Source organism: Taurulus bubalis (assembly GCF_910589615.1).
Source record: "Taurulus bubalis genome assembly, chromosome: 4".
NCBI lineage: Eukaryota > Metazoa > Chordata > Actinopteri > Perciformes > Cottidae > Taurulus > Taurulus bubalis.
Genome location: NC_136592.1, coordinates 25844556 through 25867656, shown reverse-complemented (window position 1 = coordinate 25867656; position 23101 = coordinate 25844556). Strand labels below are relative to the sequence as shown.

At 40.1% G+C, this 23101-nt stretch overlaps 1 protein-coding gene across 1 annotated transcript; it reads right to left on the bottom strand.

The window, feature by feature from the left end:
* Positions 1-1211: 1211 nt before the first annotated feature.
* Positions 1212-6804, bottom strand: LOC306735770 (photoreceptor-specific nuclear receptor-like; the record flags this gene model as incomplete). The annotated part of the gene is made up of 8 exons (XM_079217319.1): positions 1212-1344; positions 2039-2144; positions 3060-3300; positions 4136-4314; positions 4967-5263; positions 5388-5491; positions 5931-6081; positions 6711-6804. The coding sequence occupies 8 exons, from the start codon at positions 6802-6804 to the stop codon at positions 1212-1214; spliced, it is 1305 nt and encodes a 434-aa protein (XP_079073445.1).
* Between the last annotated feature and the right edge of the window lie 16297 nt (positions 6805-23101).

The following is a 23101-nucleotide window of genomic DNA, read 5'->3' as shown; positions in this document are numbered from 1 at the left end:
AGCAGACAAGAGCGAGGCAGTCCTTTTCTTTGTGACGCTTTTGTTTAACTTAACTGTTTCTGCCTCTTCTTCCACAGCGCAGTGTTTTTAGATAGCCGGTCAGTCCACCTCTGTAGAGGATAAATCCTCATGACTTTGGCAATCCCCTGCCTTTTCCTCTAGTGCCATCAGCAGGTCAAATTGTAATTAGTCTAAGACTTAAACTTGTGACACTTTCCATTTCTTGAATTATTCATGAATTTTAACATGTAGAAACAAAAAAAACACAACTTCATTTTGTTTATTATTTAAACCCACTCTCCTTCACTGTATCCATCCATCTCTTAACAAGCGCCTCTTCTGACATGTTTATTACCCAAAGACAAAACTCATGTTTTTCTCCAATAAGAACCTTTAACAGTAAGAACCTTTAACAATAAGAACCTATAACAGGCCCTTAAACTCAACATGTCTGTTCCATATGCAGTAATTGGAATAAACTATTAGCATACGAGGAATTTAGCAAACTGAGCAGATTGTATGTGTGTGTGTGTGTGTGTGTGTGTGTGTGTGTGTGTGTGTGTGTGTGTGTGTGTGTGTGTGTACGTGTGTGTGTGTGTGTGTTTAGGGACAGCAGAGGGCGCTGTTTGACTACAAAGGGTTCAAGTCTCAGTCAGCTCAGTTTTCATCTATGTGTGCTGTGTAGCTGACACATTATATCACATTTGTATTTTTATTCATAAGGAACTATTTTCCCTTATTGGTGAAAGGCTAAAGGCTAAATCATCTCTGTGACACTGAAAAACAGATCAGATACATTTTTGAGCATTTTTTTTTACTTTATCAAGGCATGAAAACATGAATATAACAATCACATTATTGACAGCAGGGATATACAGTCCATCTATCACCAAACAAATAAAGATCTGCATTGTAGATGTCACAAAAAAAACACAAAGATAATGAAACACTAAGGATGAAATGTGATCGTGAGTCACTTCAGACACAAATCTAAATCTAAATATCATACAAATAGACAGCAAGCAGGATGACAAGAACTGAATTGCATTTTCAGAATGACCTGATGTGGAAACAACAAAGAAATAATAAAGTGGCCTTTAAGAAACAATAACAGCATGCAGAATCTCTGATATGTATACAGGAATACAAAGCAAATATCTGTCAAATAGCATCCCTCCAAACATGGAGGTCATCGATGACTGCACAGGTTCTTAGTTTTTAAACATGTCACACAACAGTTTCTCCATGGGAGTGTTTCCGATGGTCCTGTGGAAGAACAGCAGCTCTATCCGCTCCGAATTCACAAAACGCAGAGAGGGAAGAAGAAGAAGCAGCTTTCCAAACCTGAATACACAAAAGAAACAAAAGATATAATCAACTTCTGTGTACAACAGGAAATAGTAAAGCATGCATTCATGATTTGTTGATCATAATAATGATTAAATCCACTTCAAACACACGTGTCAATAAGCAAAGTGCCAGTCTACATGCATGTCTTTCAGGTTTTAGAGTTTACCATTACAAGTTTTAATTTGAAAACTGCTGTTTTGAGATAGCTGGAAACCTTAGTAATTAGATAATTATTTTATGTACTTTTTATTATTATATCTATTTATTTGTTCCCCTGTTTTTTATTTATTTTGTAATGAGGACATTTGCATAATTAACGACAATTAAAATTAAAAGGTACGCTCCATGATTTTGTTGTAGTGCTCCCAAATCAAATTTGTAATTCCCTTGTATTCTGAATAGAAAACATCTACATTCAATCTTTTTGGAATATGTCCTTTTTAAGATTAAAAAGTGGAACCTTTCCATAACCCTTTAAGGGAGAAATTCATTGTAGAAGAGTTAACGCAGAAACCAGTTTCTACTGTCAACAGAAAGAGTATTCACCTAAAAGTTAATTTCCAATCACAAATTAACTCCAGTAACAAAGAAAAGACAACAATTATAATTAGATTTAACAGAGTAAAAGCATTTAAAGGTGGAAATGTTTAACTGTGATGTTATGAGACAGGTAACGTAGATAGCATACCTGGCTGGTTGACTGGGGTAGTGTGAGCGGATGTGTTGTCCCAGCATCACCTGAGACTGATCCTGCAGGTTCTCCACTTGTTCTGGATCCTTCAAACCACGAGTCTCTGTGCAGGAGAGCAAACACCAGCGTGAGTCACACAAATTCAGACAAATACTGTGAAACAGATACTGAAAGAGTGTTATATGAGATGGTGTCACACTCTACGCATAACTACACCCATTTAGAGCTGAATTATTTATATCTAAAAATGTAAACAGTTTGTCACCATGAGAGCAAAAATGTCCTCAGCATGACAACCTGTGGTGGGGTTTAGGTTATGTTTAATACATTTATATTAAACATTTTATAATTATGGTGAACAGTGACGCTAGAGGAAAGATCGGGGGTACCTGAAATCATTAGGATCCTAAAATTAATCTGCCGAAGTGCGGTCCGATTTATTGATCTATCCCAGTCCCTTCGGCTCTTAAAATCGTATTATTCAATGTATCCTGACATAGCGATTCGTATGATGTCTTATCTTATATGATTATATATAATTCTTCATGCCTTCTCTTGCAAAAGTCCAGCAACACGAGTCCCTGCTCTGTTCAGTCAACACAACTAATTTGTTAGGTTTAGGAACAGATCTTAATTTGGGTTAAAATAACTACAGAGGTTCGTGACTCAAGTATGGAAGTAATGTAACAAATAATTAAACGTTTGGGTTAAAATAACTACGTCAACTTGGGACAAGAACAACGGTCTCCTGGGTGAAAGTCTGGAGCTCCGTTAACCTCGACCTCCTCCCTTTACAGACTATATCGCTCTTTATACGATGTCATCCGTCTTTTGCACATGATTATGTGGATACATACAAATTGATCACATGGGTTAGTTATAGTCATAGTTATAGTAGTTATAGTGGTACAGACAGTGCATGAGAAAAGTCTGTTTTATGGCAACAATGAGATTGTTAAACCTGAATGCTTTGTGGATTATTCATAGTGCCAACCTCTCATAATGCCGTCGTCCTCACCTGGCTTGAAGAGCACGATGGCCTTGAGGCAGGCGAACTCAGTGGGGTCGACGGCGAGGGCCTTGAAGCGGCTGAAGACCTCCTGCAGGAGGCGCAGGTCCAGGCTGGTGTAGCTGGTCTTTACCTGGATGCCGGGGCACAGGTCTGGCACAGAGAGCAGCGGGCAGCTGTCCAGAGGCAGAGACCACTGGATGGCACAGAGCAGGAAGAGCTCGCTCCACGCCTCCTCCAGCAGGATCACCTGGGGGACAAGAGCAAGAGCGAAAAAGTCACAACTATGAAGGAAATGAAGCTGTGTTTAGCTTCACTGGCTAGCCACAGTGGGCAAAGGAGGCTATATGAGTTCATTCCTGCTAAATGAGGTATCTTGTTGATCAATTATAACATATAATACAAAATAGATATTAACGCGACAGTATTAATTAATGCACAGTTAAGGACAACAGTATTTAAAAATATTGAAATTAAAATGTTTGTAGAATTAAGTAAATTCTATTCAATTAAGTAATCTAAAATCTATTGAATTCAATTTATAAAAAATTTTGTTTCAATTAATTCTTCTCGTTCAACAAAGTCATAAGTTTCCCATTTGAATCTAATTTTTGTCAACCAGTGCAAATGATTACTTAAAAAGCAACATTTGAAAAAAAATGATATGACAAAATATATTAATCATTTTGTGCAAACCTTTTTGTCAAATAAAAAGTGAATGATGAGGGGGGAAACCGATGGAGGGACGAATTGAATAAAACATATTTATAATTATTAATGAAATAAAGCGTGAATGGAATTCCATAGTTTTAAAAGTAAGAGGGGAATTACTGAAATATTTTCAACTCTGGTGAAAATGTTGACATCACCAACATCAATCTTTTCTCTCAACACTGTACTTTTACTTGCAAAACAATAAAGTCTCCAGTAGCGTGTATATATCTATATCTATATATAGATATCTATAGATATCTATATCTATATATATTTATATATATATATATATATATATATATATATATATATATATATATATATATATATATATATATATATATATATATATATACATAGTATAGTCTCACCTGGTCTCTGAAGGGCAGGTTGGAAAACACCGGCAGGTTCTTGGCCCACTTCACTGACATGAAGAGCAGCCTCGCCGAGGTCTCGTACACGTTTTCGGAGCTGGACGGGTACAAAGCCATGTGGTACTCCGAGGACGCTCTCTCCGGCTCGTTGCTCGTCACGTCGATGTTCTCGTCGACTGAAATCAGAGAAGACGAGGTCAGGCTCATGCGGAACTTAAACTAGTTTAATTATGCATGTTAACATTTTAACTTTGGTCCTTTTAGCTTGTTAGCATGCTAACACTGTCTCGATACATGCTGAATAGCACACATGCAAAATGGAAATAATTATATATTGTTTCATATTTTGATTGTATTTATTGTGTTATATCATCAATTAAATATTTGATTGTTTTAGAGTATTTATCAGAACACTTAGACACACAAAACACAATAAAAATCCACTCACAATACACAATAACTACAATCATTTTGTGATTAAGACAGCAAATTAGCATCCTACAAGCATCCTAAAGGTATAAATGTGTACATATTCTAACATGTTAACATTCAACGTGTATGCTTCATACTAACACTGTTTGATTTTATATTTAATTAAATATAAAAAATGTGTTTGACCAACTCCTCATGTTTTACCCCAATATACCCACTTTCATCCACAACTATTTAAATCTATGGGGACAACATGCTGTCAAAATGCTGTTTTAATTTACAATATCACAAGTTTGAATACAAACACTGTGGTGAAGAACACTTGGTGAAATTGCGCCATAGACTTAAAGCAACCCTTCTGTCTAATCTGATCCTAGATCCCCAAACCCTCCTCACCGTCCTCGGGTTCCAGCTTGGCGCAGGTCTCGGCCGTCATGAGGCTGGCCATGAAGCGGTGGTTGTTCTGGGGACTGGTGCAGCGCTGGGGGGCCGCAGAGGAGGTGATGGACATGGAGGAGGTGATGTGGGGCCACGTGATGACTGAGGAGGAGGAGGATGAGGAGGAGGAGGAAGAAGAGGAGGACGAGGAGGTGGGCTCCCGCGTGGTGGCCAGGTGTTCCTTGTCAGAGTCCACGTCGATGGAGTCCAGGCGGACCTGAGCTGTGCTGCGAGGCTGCCGCTCGTTCTGTACTGCTGCAGAGAGGAAAAGAACAGGACGGGGAGGGAAGGGGAAGGGAGGAAATAATCATGAGATACATCTGTAGTTTTGATGTCAGTCTCTGACTGTGATCCGATGCTGCGTGGTAAACACACTGACCGTCCTTGTTCATGCCCGCCTGCAGGCACTTCTTCAGCCGACACGCCTGGCACTGGTTGCGATGAGCTTTGTCCACTGGACACATGCCCGTACCGGCCTGGCACCTGTGAACCCACAACCAAGACGTTAAAAGGGACAGTCAAATCAAAGCAATCAGAGATATTTTAAATAATAATCAATTTATCTTCATACTCCTTTTGTATGAGGATGAAAGCCACTTGTAACCGACACTTTAATCCTCATTAAAATCCTCAATTTGAAATACTTTAGAGCATAACTTTCAACAAATTGCCAATTTAAAGACATTACTTTTGAAAAGAAATGTCACAAAAATGTACATTTGCACTTTGGTTCTGAATGACATACAATATTTTACAACATGTGTTTTTTAATTTGGGATTAAACTACAGTTAATGGCCGTGAGGATGTTTTGGATAAAATGCCTCCCATAATGCACCTCTTATACTAACTGGCCTTTCATCTTGGTATGTTTAAATTATGAAATGACAAAACTCAGCAGCAGAGTTGGAGTTTTTTTCTCACCTGTAGATGAGCCTCCTCCTCACGCTGCGCTTGAAGAAGCCGCTGCAGCCGTTGCAAGCGTAGATGCCGTAGTGTTTCCCGCTGCTGGTGTCTCCGCACACTTTGCACACCAGAGCCGGGCTCAGGGCTTTGCCCGGAGATGGACTCTTGGCTGTGGGTCAAAACACAGTCACACAGTTGGTTTGTGCCATTCATGTGGCCTGGTATTGTTTCACACTCGTGCCTGCCATCTGCACTGTCAGCTCAGTCTACTACTGCAGCAGCCGCTTAGGTCTCAAAAGCTTATTTAGTGCAAGATTATGAAATGAAAACAATAAAATGGCTGGAGGCAGAATAACAGCTAACACAGACGATGCTGATATACTGATATTAATCCAAATAAACCCATTAATTATACATACATTCAGATAGCATTGCTTCGAGCTGCATGGTACATATACTGTATATATGTTGGTCTCGTTCTACTCTAATCAAATGCATTCGTATTTAAGAAATCCTTTGAGCTATCAACTAGTTTTACCTTCAGTTTTGGTCAATTAAACGGTTGTATTTTAAGTCAAACATTTAAACAGATAGAAGAAACAAAACATTTTTGTCATCCGAGTAGTCAAATCTAAGAAACCCAAACAGAAATTTGTAATTTAAAAAAAAACAAGATGATGAGTATCTAAAACCTCCATAAGTCTACTTTTTCTTTTCCTGACTCCAGACCAGGTTTGTGTCCCATCGTTCAGGCTTCACGGACACCTGTGGCTGCCGGTGGTCATGTGAAACTCTCACCTCCTCTGCTGTCGTCCATCCCGCCGCTCCCAGAAGACTCACTGAAGGAAGAGGACGGCCCCATGGGCATCTTCAACAGGTGATCTTCCATCATTATTTGTCCTTTACTAAGAAAATGTCTGCCGGAGTGACGGCGAATGGAGATAAGAAACTAGTAGTCCTCTTCTCTAAAGTTTGTGAAATATCAAGATAACAATGTCCAGGATGGACGCACGCAAAAGTTCAAGTTCCTTCTGGGTTTGTTGCAGCAAAAAATATGAATTATGTAGCTGCCCGGCCTCCAGCAGGTCCCCAGTGGGCAGATGGTTCCTCTACTGTGTTGCAGCCTCTGATGGGGAGCTGCAGATGGGCTGAGGTCCCGTCGTGTGGCAGATCAACAGGTTGCCGTCGGGGTCCGTCACTGTCTGTGGGTGCTTCCTCGGTGGCAGCGCCTCAAAAGGGAGCCCAGAGTGAGGTGGGAGGGGGTGGTGGAGCGAGAGGATTAGCCCCACGCGCTGTGTAAGCAGCGTGCCTATTTGTCATCCTCTTAATCTTTACTGTTCACATACTGGATCAATCAGTCACATTGACAGAACATTGGTGCCGGGGCTCGGACTCACGTCTTCATCGTGTCTGCGAAACGAGAAAAAAAACTGAAGAGGAACGGCAGAAGCGACGACTCCTGAAACTCTCTGCTGGAAGAGTTGTAACTTTAGACCGGTTCCCATGCGGCTCCGTCTCCTCGTGTCTCCTCTCTCCACGAGGGCATCCATCAGTCAACGCTCCTCTTCGGTATCTGCATTTAAAAGGGATGATTACATGAGGCGCACATTATTATATTTACCAGCCTCTTCAATTTGTTGTATTTCCCCTCCAAAATTCCAGCTCCATTTCCGCACACTGTATATTTGATCTGTGTGATTGCCTCCAATTCATAATGACCCCCAGTGTTTGCTGAGGAGCTGCTTATTAACTCCCATTTCACTCTTCTTTTGTACAAACTAGAGATCATCCGCTTCCCTCTGGCTGCCAGACGAAAAAGGTCACATAGGGAATAATAGAGTTTTGAATGGCTGATGTTTTAGCCGACACTAATTTAGCTCATTCATGAGGGTCTCCCATTTATTATTAAGAAGCTAGAATCATCATACATGTGGCATTTACATAGGCAGCGGTGTTAAGCCGCAGTCAACAGAAGACTGGAGGACCAAAGCTGCCAACAACCAGAGAATATGAAACAAGCAGCCTTGCAGTCATCTTTAAATGAAATTGAGGCCAGACAGTTTGGGCCAACATGAAAAGCGCTGTACGATATTGCTGTGATTGAGACAAGAAAAGCAAAGGAAAGCAAGAGAAAAACTGAAAGATTGTGAAAATCAAACGTTTCAGTTCATTAATTCAAAGCAGGTGTCAAACAATGCTTCTTTCTGCTCATCCTCAGCGTGTGTTTCTTCACACAGAGGATGCAAGCTGCCATGTTTCTGACATCTGTGCGCTGGCATCTGTACTGTTGTTTGTTTTTCAGTTTGCTGTTTGTTCTGTGCTTGTTATTGGCTGATAACTGATCTTACATTGGACATGTGAATGCTTTTAAGCTGCGTTAATTGAGTTTTCAGTGAGGAGCGAGCTCAAACTCCAACATCTGACATATCATCGGCTCATTAAGCTGCGGACACACAGCAACATCAATGTTTATCTGGAGGCATATTCACTCTCCTTTTGTGCCTGTTCTCTCTCTTTTTTTTGTCTCTACCACTCCACTGTCTGCCGTTTGGTGCCGGGCAGGTGGTGAACAAATGTTTGCTAAAAACAAGCTGCCAGTTGCGGGTCAGAAAACCAACACAATGAGCTAAAGACAAAAAAGCTCAGTAGTGCTGACGGGATCTGAGCAGCTGATGATTAACTCTCAGTCGTGTCTCACGAAGTCGCATGTGTGGTTCCACGCCACAGCAACAGGCGCTCAGAGCGCGTGATCTGACAGTCAGGTGACGAACAGCGAGAAAGTCCACGTAGGGAGGCGGTACGGGTGCCTGGGTGGGTCAAACGAACACACGACTTTCACCCAAGAGGGCGCTGTTCATGTGAAACCAAAAGTCAACAATTTACTTACGCTGGCTACTTAACTTACGTTTTTCAAAACCTAACCATGTAGTTTTGAATTCACAGCATTAACCATAGGCAAAAACGGAAACAATTCTGCATTTTGTTGAGATATTTTAGTCAAAGTCAAAGGTTTTACAGAGGAAATTTTAGATATCCCTATTTATCACTTCATACTTCAGAATACAGTGTCATCAGCCACACAAAAAATTATACATGCCTCTTTTTTTATTTTTATCCGGCTGTAAAGGATATATGAACCAACCTCTCTGCAGAAGGCTTCACAATATAGATAGGAATGAAAGTGTAATGTCTGGTGCATGTAAGAGCTGATGTGGAGATTTCTGGCTCAGGCAATACGACTTCTCATTAAGTCACATTGGTTTGAGCGGAGCTACCACCTTATTGCATTACACAATTAGACATATAAAATAAAATGCGTTCATATAAAATAGAACTGTGTGACAAAAAGAAGATGATAAATATTAAGAATGTGTCAGATCTTTCTTCTTTTTTAAATCCTGACTAAATCCTGACTTTGAGCACCGGATCTCACAGTCGTTTCATTTTGGTTATTTTGCAATATCTGTATATTTGAACAAATAAATCAAAACAACTGTGTTCACAGTCAGAACTCTTAAGCGGAAAATGTGCTCGGAGGGCAAAACGAATGTCGAAGTCAGCGACTTCCAGCTCCAGAATAACAAGGCTCCGCCATAATTGGAAAAACAAAGTGGAAGGCAGTTAAGTAGATTAGAGTTTGACCACATTTTGTCTGCCTGGGCCCCAGCCGCAGTCACCAGAAGACGGAGGGGGGAAGAAACACAATTAGCTCAAAAGATTAAAAGAGCAGTGAACACACTTCTTGTGGGCATCTTTAGCCATATGGTGGCTACTCTCTTCATCCTTGGCCAACACACTGTTGACCTTTGTAAGATTTACCAGTTAATTAGTCTTCTGAGATCAGTGTTTCTGCAGGCTTTCTGCATGGATTCACCCAATTACACACTGATTAGTACTGATGGTTACGGAGGCATTCCTGATTCCAAAAAAAGTCAGGAAACAGGCGAGGTAGATTTCCACTGCACCTGATTTTATGCATTTTATAATGAGCAAAAAAAAGCACTTAAAAAAGCGCTTACAAACCTACAGAAGTGTATTAATTTGAGAAATAAATATTAGCCCTGTTTTTTTATGAAATAATGAGATTATTAAAAATTTAATGAAAACAAAATATGCATTGTTTTTATTAATAAACAAAATCCCTAGGGATGCTGCTATTTACGTAAAAGGATTTCATGAAAAGCAAACATGTCCTGCCTGTTTTTAATCCATTAGAATCCAGCACAAAGAAACCCGTAAATGACATGAGTGCAACTGAGGGGCAGTTGCCTGATTTGTCTTTTGAGTCACCACAAAGTCCACCTGAGTACATTTCAGATGCACCATCTTATATAACTTTAACTTTAATTTTGCGCATCATCATATTTTAGTGGACATTTAGGCCATGCTCTGGATTAGAGTTTAAAAGTATTTAATTAATTTAATTTAAATTTAAGAGCAGCAGATTCAGAAATATATTTTTGTAATTTGTGGCCACACCAGTAAATTATTTTTACGTAAATCGTTAAACTGTTTAGTATTGTTGTGTAGTTATTTTTTTTTTTGAAAATTAATTTTCTATGGCATCTCTGGGTTTTTCTGGTCTAGAAACATGGATTTTCTTGCAGTGTAAAACTATTGTCTGGTCCGTGACTCATTATGTTTGTTGTATACGTCCCCCAAACCAAACATGTTGTCCTGAGGAAACCATATTTCAGCTTCAACCTTATTTGTTCTCAGAAAACTAAACTTTTAAACATTAAAATGTTGTTTTATGTTAAAAAGAAAGTACGTACGTACTATAGCGTGCTCTATAGTTATTTTTACTATTTGCTTATGATGACAATATATAATAGTGTTTCCCATAATTAAACAAACCAGACCGTCAAAAAGTAAAAAAGCTCAGAAACAGCATTTAGAGCCGAACCAACTAACTGACGAGCTCATCTCTTCTTCATGTATTATGCAGCTTTAATTTACTTATAATGTGCTGGTGGTGCCTTTTAATATCTTATGAGCAAAATGACCTCATGAGGGAAAGCATTATTGCTTTATTATTTATTGAAATGACATGTATTATCCACTCAAACAATGTGAGGTATGCAAACAGGGTCAGGGTTTGCAAACCTTCAAATGTAAACTTTGGTTATAATTACAAAAAAAAGAGAGAAAAAAGGAAAATTCTAATAAATTAAGTAGGACGTGGGGTAATAAACATTTGTGGATATTTGTTACTCACTTTCCTGCAGCTCTTTTTCTTTATATGTGACTTATAATCACATTATAGCATAATCATTTCATAACAGTGATTACAAAAAGATTAAAATGTATTACAACTATAACACGATGATCTTTTCAAAATAAATTAAAATGCCAGTGAGTGACCTGCAATTAGTGTCTATTTATAGTGCTACAACCAGATTACAGCACATCATAAGTATGTGTATAATGGCCGTCAGACAGGGTGTTAACGTTCGTGCTTCTGTTCTACCGCGACCATTTATGATCGTGTCATCTGCATACATCTTTTGTGTCACCTGTCCACGAACAACCTGTCTGTTAATCTGCATCTGGGTCTGGATACATAAAAACACATGTGAAGGTGTTGTGCTGCAGATCAGATCTGCTCTCTATGTTTAGAAGATGCCGCCTGCTGGCCAGGGCCAATCGCAGCATTATGAAAGTTTACATAATAATAATGATAACAACAATAAGCTTAGGTCGATGTGACACCAAGTTTTAGGGCAAGACCTGCTTACATGAGCCGGCCATAGATTATACCAAGACATAGATTAGCATGGGAACAGCCTTATATTAAGACTCAAAGAATGATTAGAGGAGCCGTGTTATGTAATGATGTTCATGCTGTACTTCATAAGAGCCTTTGAAACATCCATCAACAGGTCTGCGTCTGATAGAGCTGCAGCCTCTTTAGATTTGTTTAAGGTTTGATTTTCTGACTTCAAAGTCCCAGATTTCTCCCAGAAACTCCATACTTTAAGATATTTCCTGAACCAAACCTAATTTTATTTACTTTTATTATTATTATTGATATAAATATTATTAAATGTTTACTTTTATTTTGTATATATATATATATATATATATATATATATATATATATATATATATATATATATATATATATATACACATTTGTACTATTCTTTGGACAAAAATAATTATTGTAAAGGTGTCACTGCCTCTGGGTAATTGTGATGGCATTTCTCTATATTTTCAGAATTTCTACAAACCACACCGCAGGCCATGCATATGGAAGAGGATAATACACACACACACACACACACACACACACACACACACACACACACACACACACACACACAGGGAGAGAGTGTTACCATGGATCATGAAGGAAACTCAAGGAGGAGGGTGGAGATGAGGGCGAGCGGCTGTTAAATCTGATCTGGCCAGTGCTGACGGTGGCAGTGTGGCTGTGTGCTCACATCAGACCTGCATCAGTGAGTGTGTGTGTGTGTGTGTGTGTGTGTGTGTGTGTGTGTGTGTGTGTGTGTGTGTGTGTGTGTGTGTGTGTGTGTGTGTGTGTGTGTGTGTGTGATATAACAGTGTGATAAAGCTGCCTTTGGGATCTGATTGTGGCCGTTGAGCCTCTTACCTGTGTGTCAGGTGGAAAGCCCTGACAGCAGTTCTTCATCTTCCACATCACTTGTCTCTGTGGAGATGAACCGGTCAGTCAACGCGGACACTTTTCGTCTTCAATCGCAAATCCCAGTTCCACTCATTCCCATCCACTCTTCCACGCAAAGAGAGAGGGTGAAGCTTTACCTTTTCATTGCCACCAATGTTCCCGAGACTTTAATCAACGGCACAAGCAAATGCAGTCAGTCTCCACCAAATCCACCTTCAGCCACCAGGCTATGTAACGTACGACGGGGGGCGTCCTCCAGCGAGAGGTTGAGTTCTTCACATCTGTTACACACTGAAAATAAGCTACAACTTTACTGTGAAGAGACTCACCAACAACCAATAATATAACCCAGATATTTTGCAAAAAAAACGTTTAGTTTGTTGCTCACAACTGTTTGTGGAAGACTTTCCTTTGAGTTGATTAAATGCAGGATTGCAAATACAAAAACGTATCTGTGGTTTACAGAAAACATATATTTTTTTCTTGGTGACTGGAACACACATCATAGGTGTTTTATGGTTTTGATGTTTTTTCTTATGGTAACTCTGATTTTATTCTATTTGCCCCTTTCGATACATAACGTTTTTGGATTGTTTGACTATCTCACTCTCACTCTCGTTCTGTGCTGAGGTTTCTTGTCCTGCACGTCTTTAACACATTCATGTCCCAGTAAAATATCAACTCTTGAATATCAAACGTCCCAGCGCCCCCTGGATCCACCAGGGGCCCATCTGGATCAGCCAGCGGCCACTCTGGATCCACCAGGGGCCACTCTGGATCCACCAGGGGCCCCTCTGGATCAGCCAGGGGCCCCTCTGGATCAGCCAGGCCCCTCTGGAGGTCGTGCAGTCTGTGTGTAAACTCTTGGCAGGAGTGCAGCCGGTCGTGTGTCCAGCTCTCTCTGTCCTGACCTAGATCTCTGACAGTAAACAGCTGCTTCCTAAAGCGACGTCGCGCTGCCATCAGCAGAACGGCCCAGAGAGATAAATGTCAGATTGGACCTCGGCTGAGCCTCTTGATGCAGCTCAGGGCCCCGCGGTTTGTTTAGGAGATCCACAGACACTTAGCAGCCAACTGCTGCTGCTGCTGCTGGCTTTGTTTTGTTTTGATTAACACTGCTTGCATTCAAGGCATACAGTAAGGCCTTCTGTCGGTGTCAGTGGGCATCACATGTACAGTATTTGATTCACACTAACACAGTGAAACACTGAAGCTGGGATCTATGAAGTGGTCTTTGAAATCAGGTCCTCATTAAGCAAGAGACACATATTTGAATGAGGTCAAATCCAGAAAATGTTCCAACATTGTGTGAAATCACAAAATGTCTGTCCTGTTTTCTACGTAAGATAGTGGTGAAGTCCTCCAAATGAAATGATTAAATACATCGTTTGTACCAGAATGTTACATTTTCGGATCTGGTTATTTCAGCCTAAATACAACTTGGTCAAGTATTTTCAACACAGTCAAGACTTTTTTGGCCTAAATGAAGAAATTGTTTCTCTAATTGATCCCACTTGAAGGATGAAGTACTCTGTAACTTTAAGATATATCCGAGGTTAACAAATACTTTCTGTGAGAAGTTTCTGTGAGAACAATCCGGTTGTCTGTTCCTCAAGGTTCCACACTTTGCACTACAACACTTACACCTGTTTATCAGTATATTAGAGAAGCAGCAGAAAAGATGAGGACACGATTCTCCTCCTTTTAGAAATGTTAGAGCCAATAGAAATGTTCGATGTTCATGACGGAAAACTGTGTATTAAAAAGCCGAACTTCCGGCTGTTCGGGGTGTTTTTGGACGGTTAACCTGCGTGTTGACTGGACGACTCTCTGCTATCGCGATTGCAGCACTTGTTGCTTTACTTGTGATCAAGGAAAATAAATTCCGAGAACGAGGGAAGTTGTGTGACTGAGTTCTTCCGGAGGCTACACCAGGAGTACGCATTGACAGAAGCCAATTCTGCATAGTGGTAAAACTGTGGAATTACAACTTCCAGGTCCATCATGTGATGTCAAGGGTGCCCAAAAATGTATTTTTCCCCATAAACATATGTAGCCCTTTTGTAAATCAACAGGTCCCAAAAGTAGCCGAATCCAGAGTTATTTTCCTCCCTCCGTTCATGTGAATGAGAACGAGGCTGGAGCGAGGCCTGGGAGGCGGGGTTAAAGGAAACACTAGGGCACATGCTCCATGGGGCCATGGATGAGGAATAATGTCGAAAGATCACACGGTATTTTCGTCTGAATTCTATACTTCAAATAAATCAAACTTTAAACGCTCCATCCGCCACTGAGAAACTTTCATAGGAATGAGTATTCTCTTCATATAGCCATGATCAACACAGAGCAGCTGCACATCTGCGAGCTGAGCAGGCAGTCGTGCCTTTCAACCATAAATGGAAAATAATACTTGAAACTTGCACACAAAAAACACCTGCGCGTCAGGATGTTTTTGTCAAGTCACTTTATGTTTTATCAAAAATTTGAATAGGTCTCACCGCCTCTTCTCCCACAGTTCACGCGTCCTGTTTTCCTCCTGAATACCTTTTAAACCTCAACAGAAATATAAGGAAGCCAGCTCTCATCTGTGCAGCTAATATGCTTCTGGATAAGCGTGATGTGATATATCACTTTGTGCTTTGGTTTAAGTTAATATGTAATTATGTCCTTGTGTTTATGTTTAGGTTTATTTTGTGACTGAATTGAGTGTCTGCTCAATCTGATCTGATGTACATATTTTCCTGCATCACAGCCGATGTGGAGATCATTTGAATCTGTTGTTCGGTGTGTTAATGCATGAAGACATCTTTAACTGTTGTTGGAAACGTAGTAGAAATGTTTACACTAACCTATAGATCAGATGTGGGTATATGGGCGTTATATTGCCGACATGGATCAAGTGACACATTTGGATGCCGATCCTTTTAGACCCTGGACATCCCTGCTTAATTAATACCCTTTAAGTGCAACACACAAGTCTCATGAAGGAGGAGTCAAAGTACAGCAACTGGAATGAGACAATCTGAGCTTAAAGGTTCTTAAAAATTGCTGCATTTCTAAAATTTGCCATGAGTTGAAAATACACTCAACGCTGACGTTCGTGTAGACGTTGTGTGTTACCATTCAGTTGTCATCAAAGTTGCAATAATGTGTAAATATTGTGATCCACTTATTTCACCTTTTCATTACCATCAAGTTGTATATTTGATGGCTTTGATCATTTTTAATCAAAGATCTTTAACAATATTCTAGTTTTATGGAGCTTCATCACTGTATTTTATTGGATTTTCAGATAACAGAGGTTGTTAATAAATAACCAGTGGGTTTGTCATGAGGTACAATTTATGATTATGACAACTGTGAACCATCCTAAGAAGATTTGTATAATCCTCTTCAATGTCAACTGTTATCAAAGAGTATAACTGCACCAAATAATGTAACCATTAGGGAATACATTTGGAAAATGCTACTTTATTTTAAAACCCAATTAACTATATTACATAAACTAACTTCTGTAGCTCTATTACAGAAATACTATTCATATTTTTGAATATTATTTTATTGTTATTATTTTTTGTAATGCACAAAATTCCTGTAGGTGCTCATATTGTAAAACATATAGTTGTTAACTTCAGATAATTCACTTCCATGATTTAATGTTGATTCAATAAATGTTTTTTGTAGTTTTACAAATCTTGGAGGAAGCAGATAAAAGTGATTTGTCATTGAAGTACAAACCTTTTAGTTTCAGCCTCTGGCTCCAGGTTCACTTCTCACCTTTCCACGTGTCATGTTTTGCGTTAGTTGAGTAAAACAAACTAATTAAACACACGTCTGGCAGATGGCTATCAGTCAAAGGCCTAAACCTCGACCGCCGCTGCTGCTGCTGCGGTGGATTAGTTCACATGACTTTAGAGTAGATTAGGGCCCCTGTGGAAACGCAGAGGAAGCAAGAAGATTAAATCAAATGAGGCAACTGAAATTACCATTGTTACATTTCTGTATGATACAGTATCACTTATTTGTTTAAACATATTTAATACAGTGTCACTTCTTTGTTTAAACAGATTTAATACAGTATCACAGTGATGTTTTAACAGGTGGAGTGTTTCTCCTGCGTTTCATGGGCTTGTGGACTCTCAGAGATATTTGTAGGAAATTTGGGAAATTGAGCAATTGATTTTTGGCACCTGTTGTTTGTCGAAAATCAATCAGTTGATCTAAAAAAAAAAAAAAGACTGTCTAAAAATTAATAATGACAATTTGTATTTTTTTTAATTTGCTTTAATTGTACAAGATTTTTTTCAAGTCAATATTTTACTTGCAAATTAGAAACTAGAAACACTACATTTTAAATGAACTTTTTCTTTGCGTTTTTCTTTCTTCTCATGATGAACACAAATAAATGCATTGTAAATCTTTTCTTTGTGAGTCTCGGTAATTGCACAGTAACAGTGTGTACAGTACATTCTTTAATGAACAATAGGACCCAGCTTTAATGAGGCTCTAATACCCAACTCATCCCCTCACCCCCTCACACGTCCACACCCCTCACCCTCTGGCTCATCTACTGACTGCTGACAGAGCCATTACTCACCAGTTTAAAGCAGCTCTTTGGCCGCACGGCTAAGCGGGTTCGTTAAGATTTCGGGGGAGGGGGGCTGTCGCGTATTGGTTATGGAGGCGGTGGGTGAAGTGCAAGGGGTCAAGCCAATGGGCAGCTGGGATTACCACCGACCCACCATCTGCCATCCAAATAATAATCGGACAAATCAATTGCCTGAGTAAATATCATCGGTATGTAAGATCTAAGACGGTGAATTCAACTTTGAGACTTTTTCACTGCTGACCAGAAGGAGCATCTTATCAGTCGAATCCTCTCCTCTTCTTTACTCTGAGCCACAGTTATAGTCATATAAACATTAAAAAAATTATATTGTTTTGGAGATCCTTTGGTTTGGACGTGATACGATGTATTAATTAAATATAGCCTCAGTAGAATATTTATGAAAGAGAAGGGTGATAAAACAATACACTGTACTACACTTTTTATCCAAAGCGACTTACATATTTGCTCTATTCACTGTAGGCACAGCAACGGGGAGCAATTAGGGGTTAAGTGTCTTGCTCAGGGACACACCTACATGGACTAGTGGAGCGGGGGCTCAAACCACCGATCTTCTGATTGAAAGATGGGCATGCTAACCATTGAGCCAGAGACGCCCTATTAAAGTGACATGTAAATGATATTTATTGATGAGAAAGCGCGGTGAAAAAATGAGATTTTTCACATAATTAACACATATGATAACACGCCCTGGGTCTTGGCGATGGGCCCCAGAGCTGGAAGTGTGCGAGCCTGGAGCTCTGCAGCGAGACGCCATTGGAGATTAGGTAACACTTTATAATAATACTAGTTAATTATGTGTAAACACTTAATTCATCATTTATAAAGCATTGTTCCACACTTTATAAATGATGGATTCCCCATTTGTAAATGAAGTATTAACTAAAATGTGTTTTACACTTTGTCTGTTGTACAGTGAAGTCGGCTAACGTACACACACACACACACACACACACACACACACACACACACACACACACACACACACACACACACACGTGTTTTCCATCATTCTGACTGATTAGACTGATAGATTGTGTTTAAATGACGTCTCCTTCACTCCCCTGTTCACTGTTTGAGCTGGAAAACGTGTCATTGGTTCATGGAGTTTACTTTCATCACACAACTTCCAACTGAGACAATGTTTAATCTACATGAAGAACTGAAAACACCTGTGTAGCTGTGCTAGGTATTTCCAAAGAAGCCTTACTGTTTACTTTTTTAAGGGATTTTTTTATTGTTGTTTTGGTAGAAACTTGAACCAATTCCAGTAAAACGAGGTGTTTCCAAATATTGTATTTCCTTTAAATGATACTTCAGAGTATTTTAACTACAAATCAACTTGTTCCGAGATCCTTTCGAAGCACATTGTGTCAGGATGTCGACTGTGGAATTATCTCACCACATACTAGACGTAATAAGAAAAGTGTATACTTTTAGGGGTTTCAGAGTATAATAAAGTTAACATTATTAAATTCAGTTTTACCACATCAAAGCTTTGATATTCAACACCTCAACATAAACTCTAATGTAACTGATTGTAATCCGACTGGCCCATATGAATCCTCAGTTGCGTCATGCACGGTGGCCCTAAACTGACCAGTATGACCAATAATGGTCAGATTTATCTTTTGAAGAACACAGATGCTGCTCCATATGAGTCATGCAAATAACATGCAGAGCTTACAGCCACTAATTCAAACAGATGCCTTCCCTGACACACACGTTTTTCCCGCCTTTTACTAATACATCATATTGTTATCTAATCCGCTCAGCCATGATTAAAATGATATCCACATCCTCCCTTTTCAACCATATTATCTTTGAATATTCAAATCTCCGAAGGTTTTAATCCCGAACAATTAATTTCCGCAGAGCATTATGTACATTATAGAGGAACCTCATCTATGTTCCCTGGTTTGCTGTAAGATAATCGGCTAACATGCAGCAGCTCCTGTGTATTAATTCAAATTGTGTAAAGAACCAATATGGCCCTAAAACCAGGGGGAGGGGATGGAAGATCCCTTCTTACGCAGCGGGGGGTCCCGTTGCCCTCTGAGGTCGCGCAGTGGTCATTTATTGTTCTGTTGTGGAGTGTGATGCTGCAGAGAGGAGCGTCAGAGGAGGATTAGCGAGCGGTGGCACATGTCAGGGAGTGAGAGTGTGGACTAGACGGGGCGTCGTGGAGCTCAGCGCCGCTGACACACGACCGAGCACGCTTCACAGATACGGAGGCTGTGTATTAAGATGTCTGGTGATTCATCCACACGTGCAGCCTCACCTGCAGGCCGGCCATGGGCGGATTATGAGACAATGGGCCCCTAATGCTAAGGGCCCCAAAGCCTCTTCTACTGTACATAGGAGCAAGACACACAGCATTTATATATGCTTAGCCTGTTTTTGTTGATGTTTTGTGTCTCTTTGTGCTCATTTTGTGTATTTTTGTAGTTGTTTTGGTGGTTATTAATCTTCTTGTTTTCCCCCTTATTAATCGTTGTTGTGTGTCACTTTGTAATTGCTTTGTTTTCTTTGTAATAATTTTTTTTGCCCCTTTTTTGTGCTCACTGTGTGTCTCTTTGTAGTTTTAGTTCCCGTGCAGCCTTACAGTAAACATTTAGTATCATTATATGCTAAAAAAATATTGATATTTAGATGGGGAAGTTGTTTAGTAAGCCACTTTGTATGTCCAATTCTAAATGAACAACCAACCAAATATTGAGTATTCCTCATGCAGCAATCTGTGACCTGAACCGCCTTTACTTTTTCCCTGTTCGTGCATCCTGGTAGCAAAGCAGTCAAACAATATTTTCCAGAAGATATGCTTCTTCTTTAGTCAATACAGCTGTCAACAAAAGCCATGTTACAACTAATGTACATACATGAAGCATCTTTTTAGGCATTGAGTTTTTATTTGTTTTTGGTTTAGCTAGAATATACCCACCAAACGTAGGTTACTCTCGCATCCAGAGATGGTTGTTTAAAATGTTTGAAATATGTACATAATGCACCACACTTTTTCCGCAAAGGTACAAAGGTAGTTAGGGTTTGGGTGTAAACAATAAAAGGCACCAAAATGATTTTAAAAAGTCTTGGAATTTTGGAAAGAGACAAATATATTTCAGAGAAACTTTATAAGGGACATTCCCAGGACATGAATTCAAATTAATGATGCCTATTAATACTGCAGAATAAAACTCTATTTGAAAGTTTCACATTGAAGCTCCTCAAAGGAGGAACCCTTTGTATCAGTAGCTTTGTAGACCTTTGCTCAGGTTGAAGCTGGCTGGTGCTCTGATGGGAGTTACGCCGTATAGGTCACCAAACCTAATGCTCCCATGAGAAGGATTGTTGGAAGTTGTTGTAGTTTAAAAGGTGCAATACAACAGTGAAGGAGATCAAGCATCTGTAAACACGTAGAATAAGTAAAGCGTGGATACGTAGTCTTTGATAACGTTCACGCAAACTTTAAATGTTTTGCCTTATTTCCTAAAAGGCTCTCTTGCGTGTTTGCAGGATGCTTTCACTTGTGTTTCATGGACACAAGCCTCACTGCTCGGAATTGGACCATCACACTGCTGATTTCCATACCATGGAAATGACCATGAAATACAGGAGAGCTAAATTCACCTGCATGCTCTCCTTCGGTACTTCCACCGTGCTGTAGTTAAACAAAGAGTGTTTTTCTCCATCTTGGATTTGTGCAGCCAGCGCCCTGAGAGAGGTTTGCAGCCAGTCGGGCCGCTGCCATGTAATCTGGACGGGAACTCGAGCTGTCCCTCACCAGGCCGCTGAGGCCCCACTCATTATCTTATCTCCCATTGTAACCCGCTGTAATTCACCCTCTCATGATTGATGATGTCGCTGTCTGATTACACCAAGACAAAACCCCCCTAAGATCACCTTTCGTCCCTGTGGCCAACTCCACGAGCTCCACGAGGTCCGCAGGAGAGGACGACGGGGGGTTGGTGGCCATGCTGAGCTGCTGTCACACGCACGTCAGGTGTGCATTATTTCTGAGCAAGAATCAGCACAAAAGCCTCTCGTGCTTTTTGGCAAATTAATGTAATTCAGGGATATTTCTTTATGTAATCGATACGAAGTCCCACTTTCTTGGGGAAGAATAAAAACGTTTGGGTGACTCGTGTTTGGTTGATTAGGATCTCAATGTTCGAGATGTGAGGAACAAGACAAAGTGTTCCTGATAAGGAGCTTCCTGTGGTGCAGCACAAACAGAAATAAGAAAGCCGTGGTATAAAACATTTAGGCGGAAGGCTCCTCTGCTTCAGATCATGTCCCTGGACAAATCAGATAGGTAACCTGTGCTCTTTTTAAGTGGGACAGTGAGCCTCGTCTCTCTATGCGGCAGGTGGAGACAGATGCCTCATTATCCATGCCACGGGGGACAAAACAAGCCCAGGGCCCGATGCCCCCTCCTCCCACCCCCGCGCTGGCGTTCAGTTTCCTTTGCACCAGCACGGGGCAACCTTGGACTGACGCCGGGCCGCGCTCATCTCTGACCTCAGTGAGCGCAGGTCGCTCGCAGAGTCACATTAAACTTTCAGAGAACCCAAAGGTCCCCGTCAGGAGTGTTAACAGCAGCATTGTCCCGGCTCCCCCTGACTCAAAGGGCCAAGTGTAACAGGGCACCCCCTCCCGTGGTCAGGGCCGCCCCCCCTGGGTCCACAGATACAGTGACACCCTTCAAATCCATCTGCAGCTCCTTTGAGTCTCTGTGAGTCAGTTAGAGGGACAGAAGTAGAAGATTCAAGAGCAAGTGGCTTGTTTATTTTTTTACAAAGTGTAAAAAGCCAGCAGAGCTGCATCGGCTGAACATCGTCTGTTGGACTCAGACTATGGAGAAGTCTGTGAGTGTCGGTGTGGGATCAAGCTCAGATGATGGGATTGCCACTGAAACGGCTGATCACATTAAAGGTGCAGTCTGCATAGACAGACTATCGCGCTCTCCCAGCTAAGAGTTACTCAAAATAACCTTCAGATTGGATCGCTTTGAATTCTTTGAGGATAAAATGAACTTGACATTGGAGGGCTGTGCAGAAATGAAATATTTAAAGTGAAATAAGTTCGTCCCTCTTCAATTGAATGCAAAGAAACATGTTTTAAGATGAACTAAAGCATCTGTTTACTTACTGCAAGCAAAATTAAGTTTGAACTGATATCTTATGGTTATATTTACTTATTTCTTAAAGTATGTAAAAAATTAAATGATTTTACACAATTATGTCTCAATAATTAATTCCAAAAAATGTATGCAATACCTTGATTTAATATCTAATATATCCATCTGATATGGCCGATTGCTTTGCTTCAAAATGTCTCCTAAAGAAAACACTGAAAATAAACGAACACGGGTTTATGGGTATATATGTTGCAGTTTTTTAGATGTAATCTGAATGGCACAGCCTCTGTTTGTGTGGCTGCTTTCATCGGATATTTGGCTCAACAAACTGGCATAGAAATCACAGACATCTGTTGAAGGTGTAGCCTGGCCCATAATAATTTTTTAACACCACTCACCCCCTACTGTTAAAATAAGATCATATTTATCCCGGATTGCTGGTCATAATATTTCAAAAACAGAGTACTTTGTTGAAACAATGAAACCACCTGCCGCAGATTTTCTGACATCACTTCAACACGCGGCAGCTTAGCACCCGAGGTAGAAGACAACAGTAAATAAATATGACAGAACAACTGAGACTGCGATTAACAATAAAGGATTGTGTTTGTCCTCCACACAGTACGTCATTTGTTTTTCTGCACTGGTGATTTAATATCCGTTAATACATATTGCCGCCATTACTGTTTGGAGTAATTACATCCTTTATTTCAGTAAAAGTTTCAATATAACAATCTAAAAGTACTCCATTACAAGTAAAAAAAAATACCCTCTGC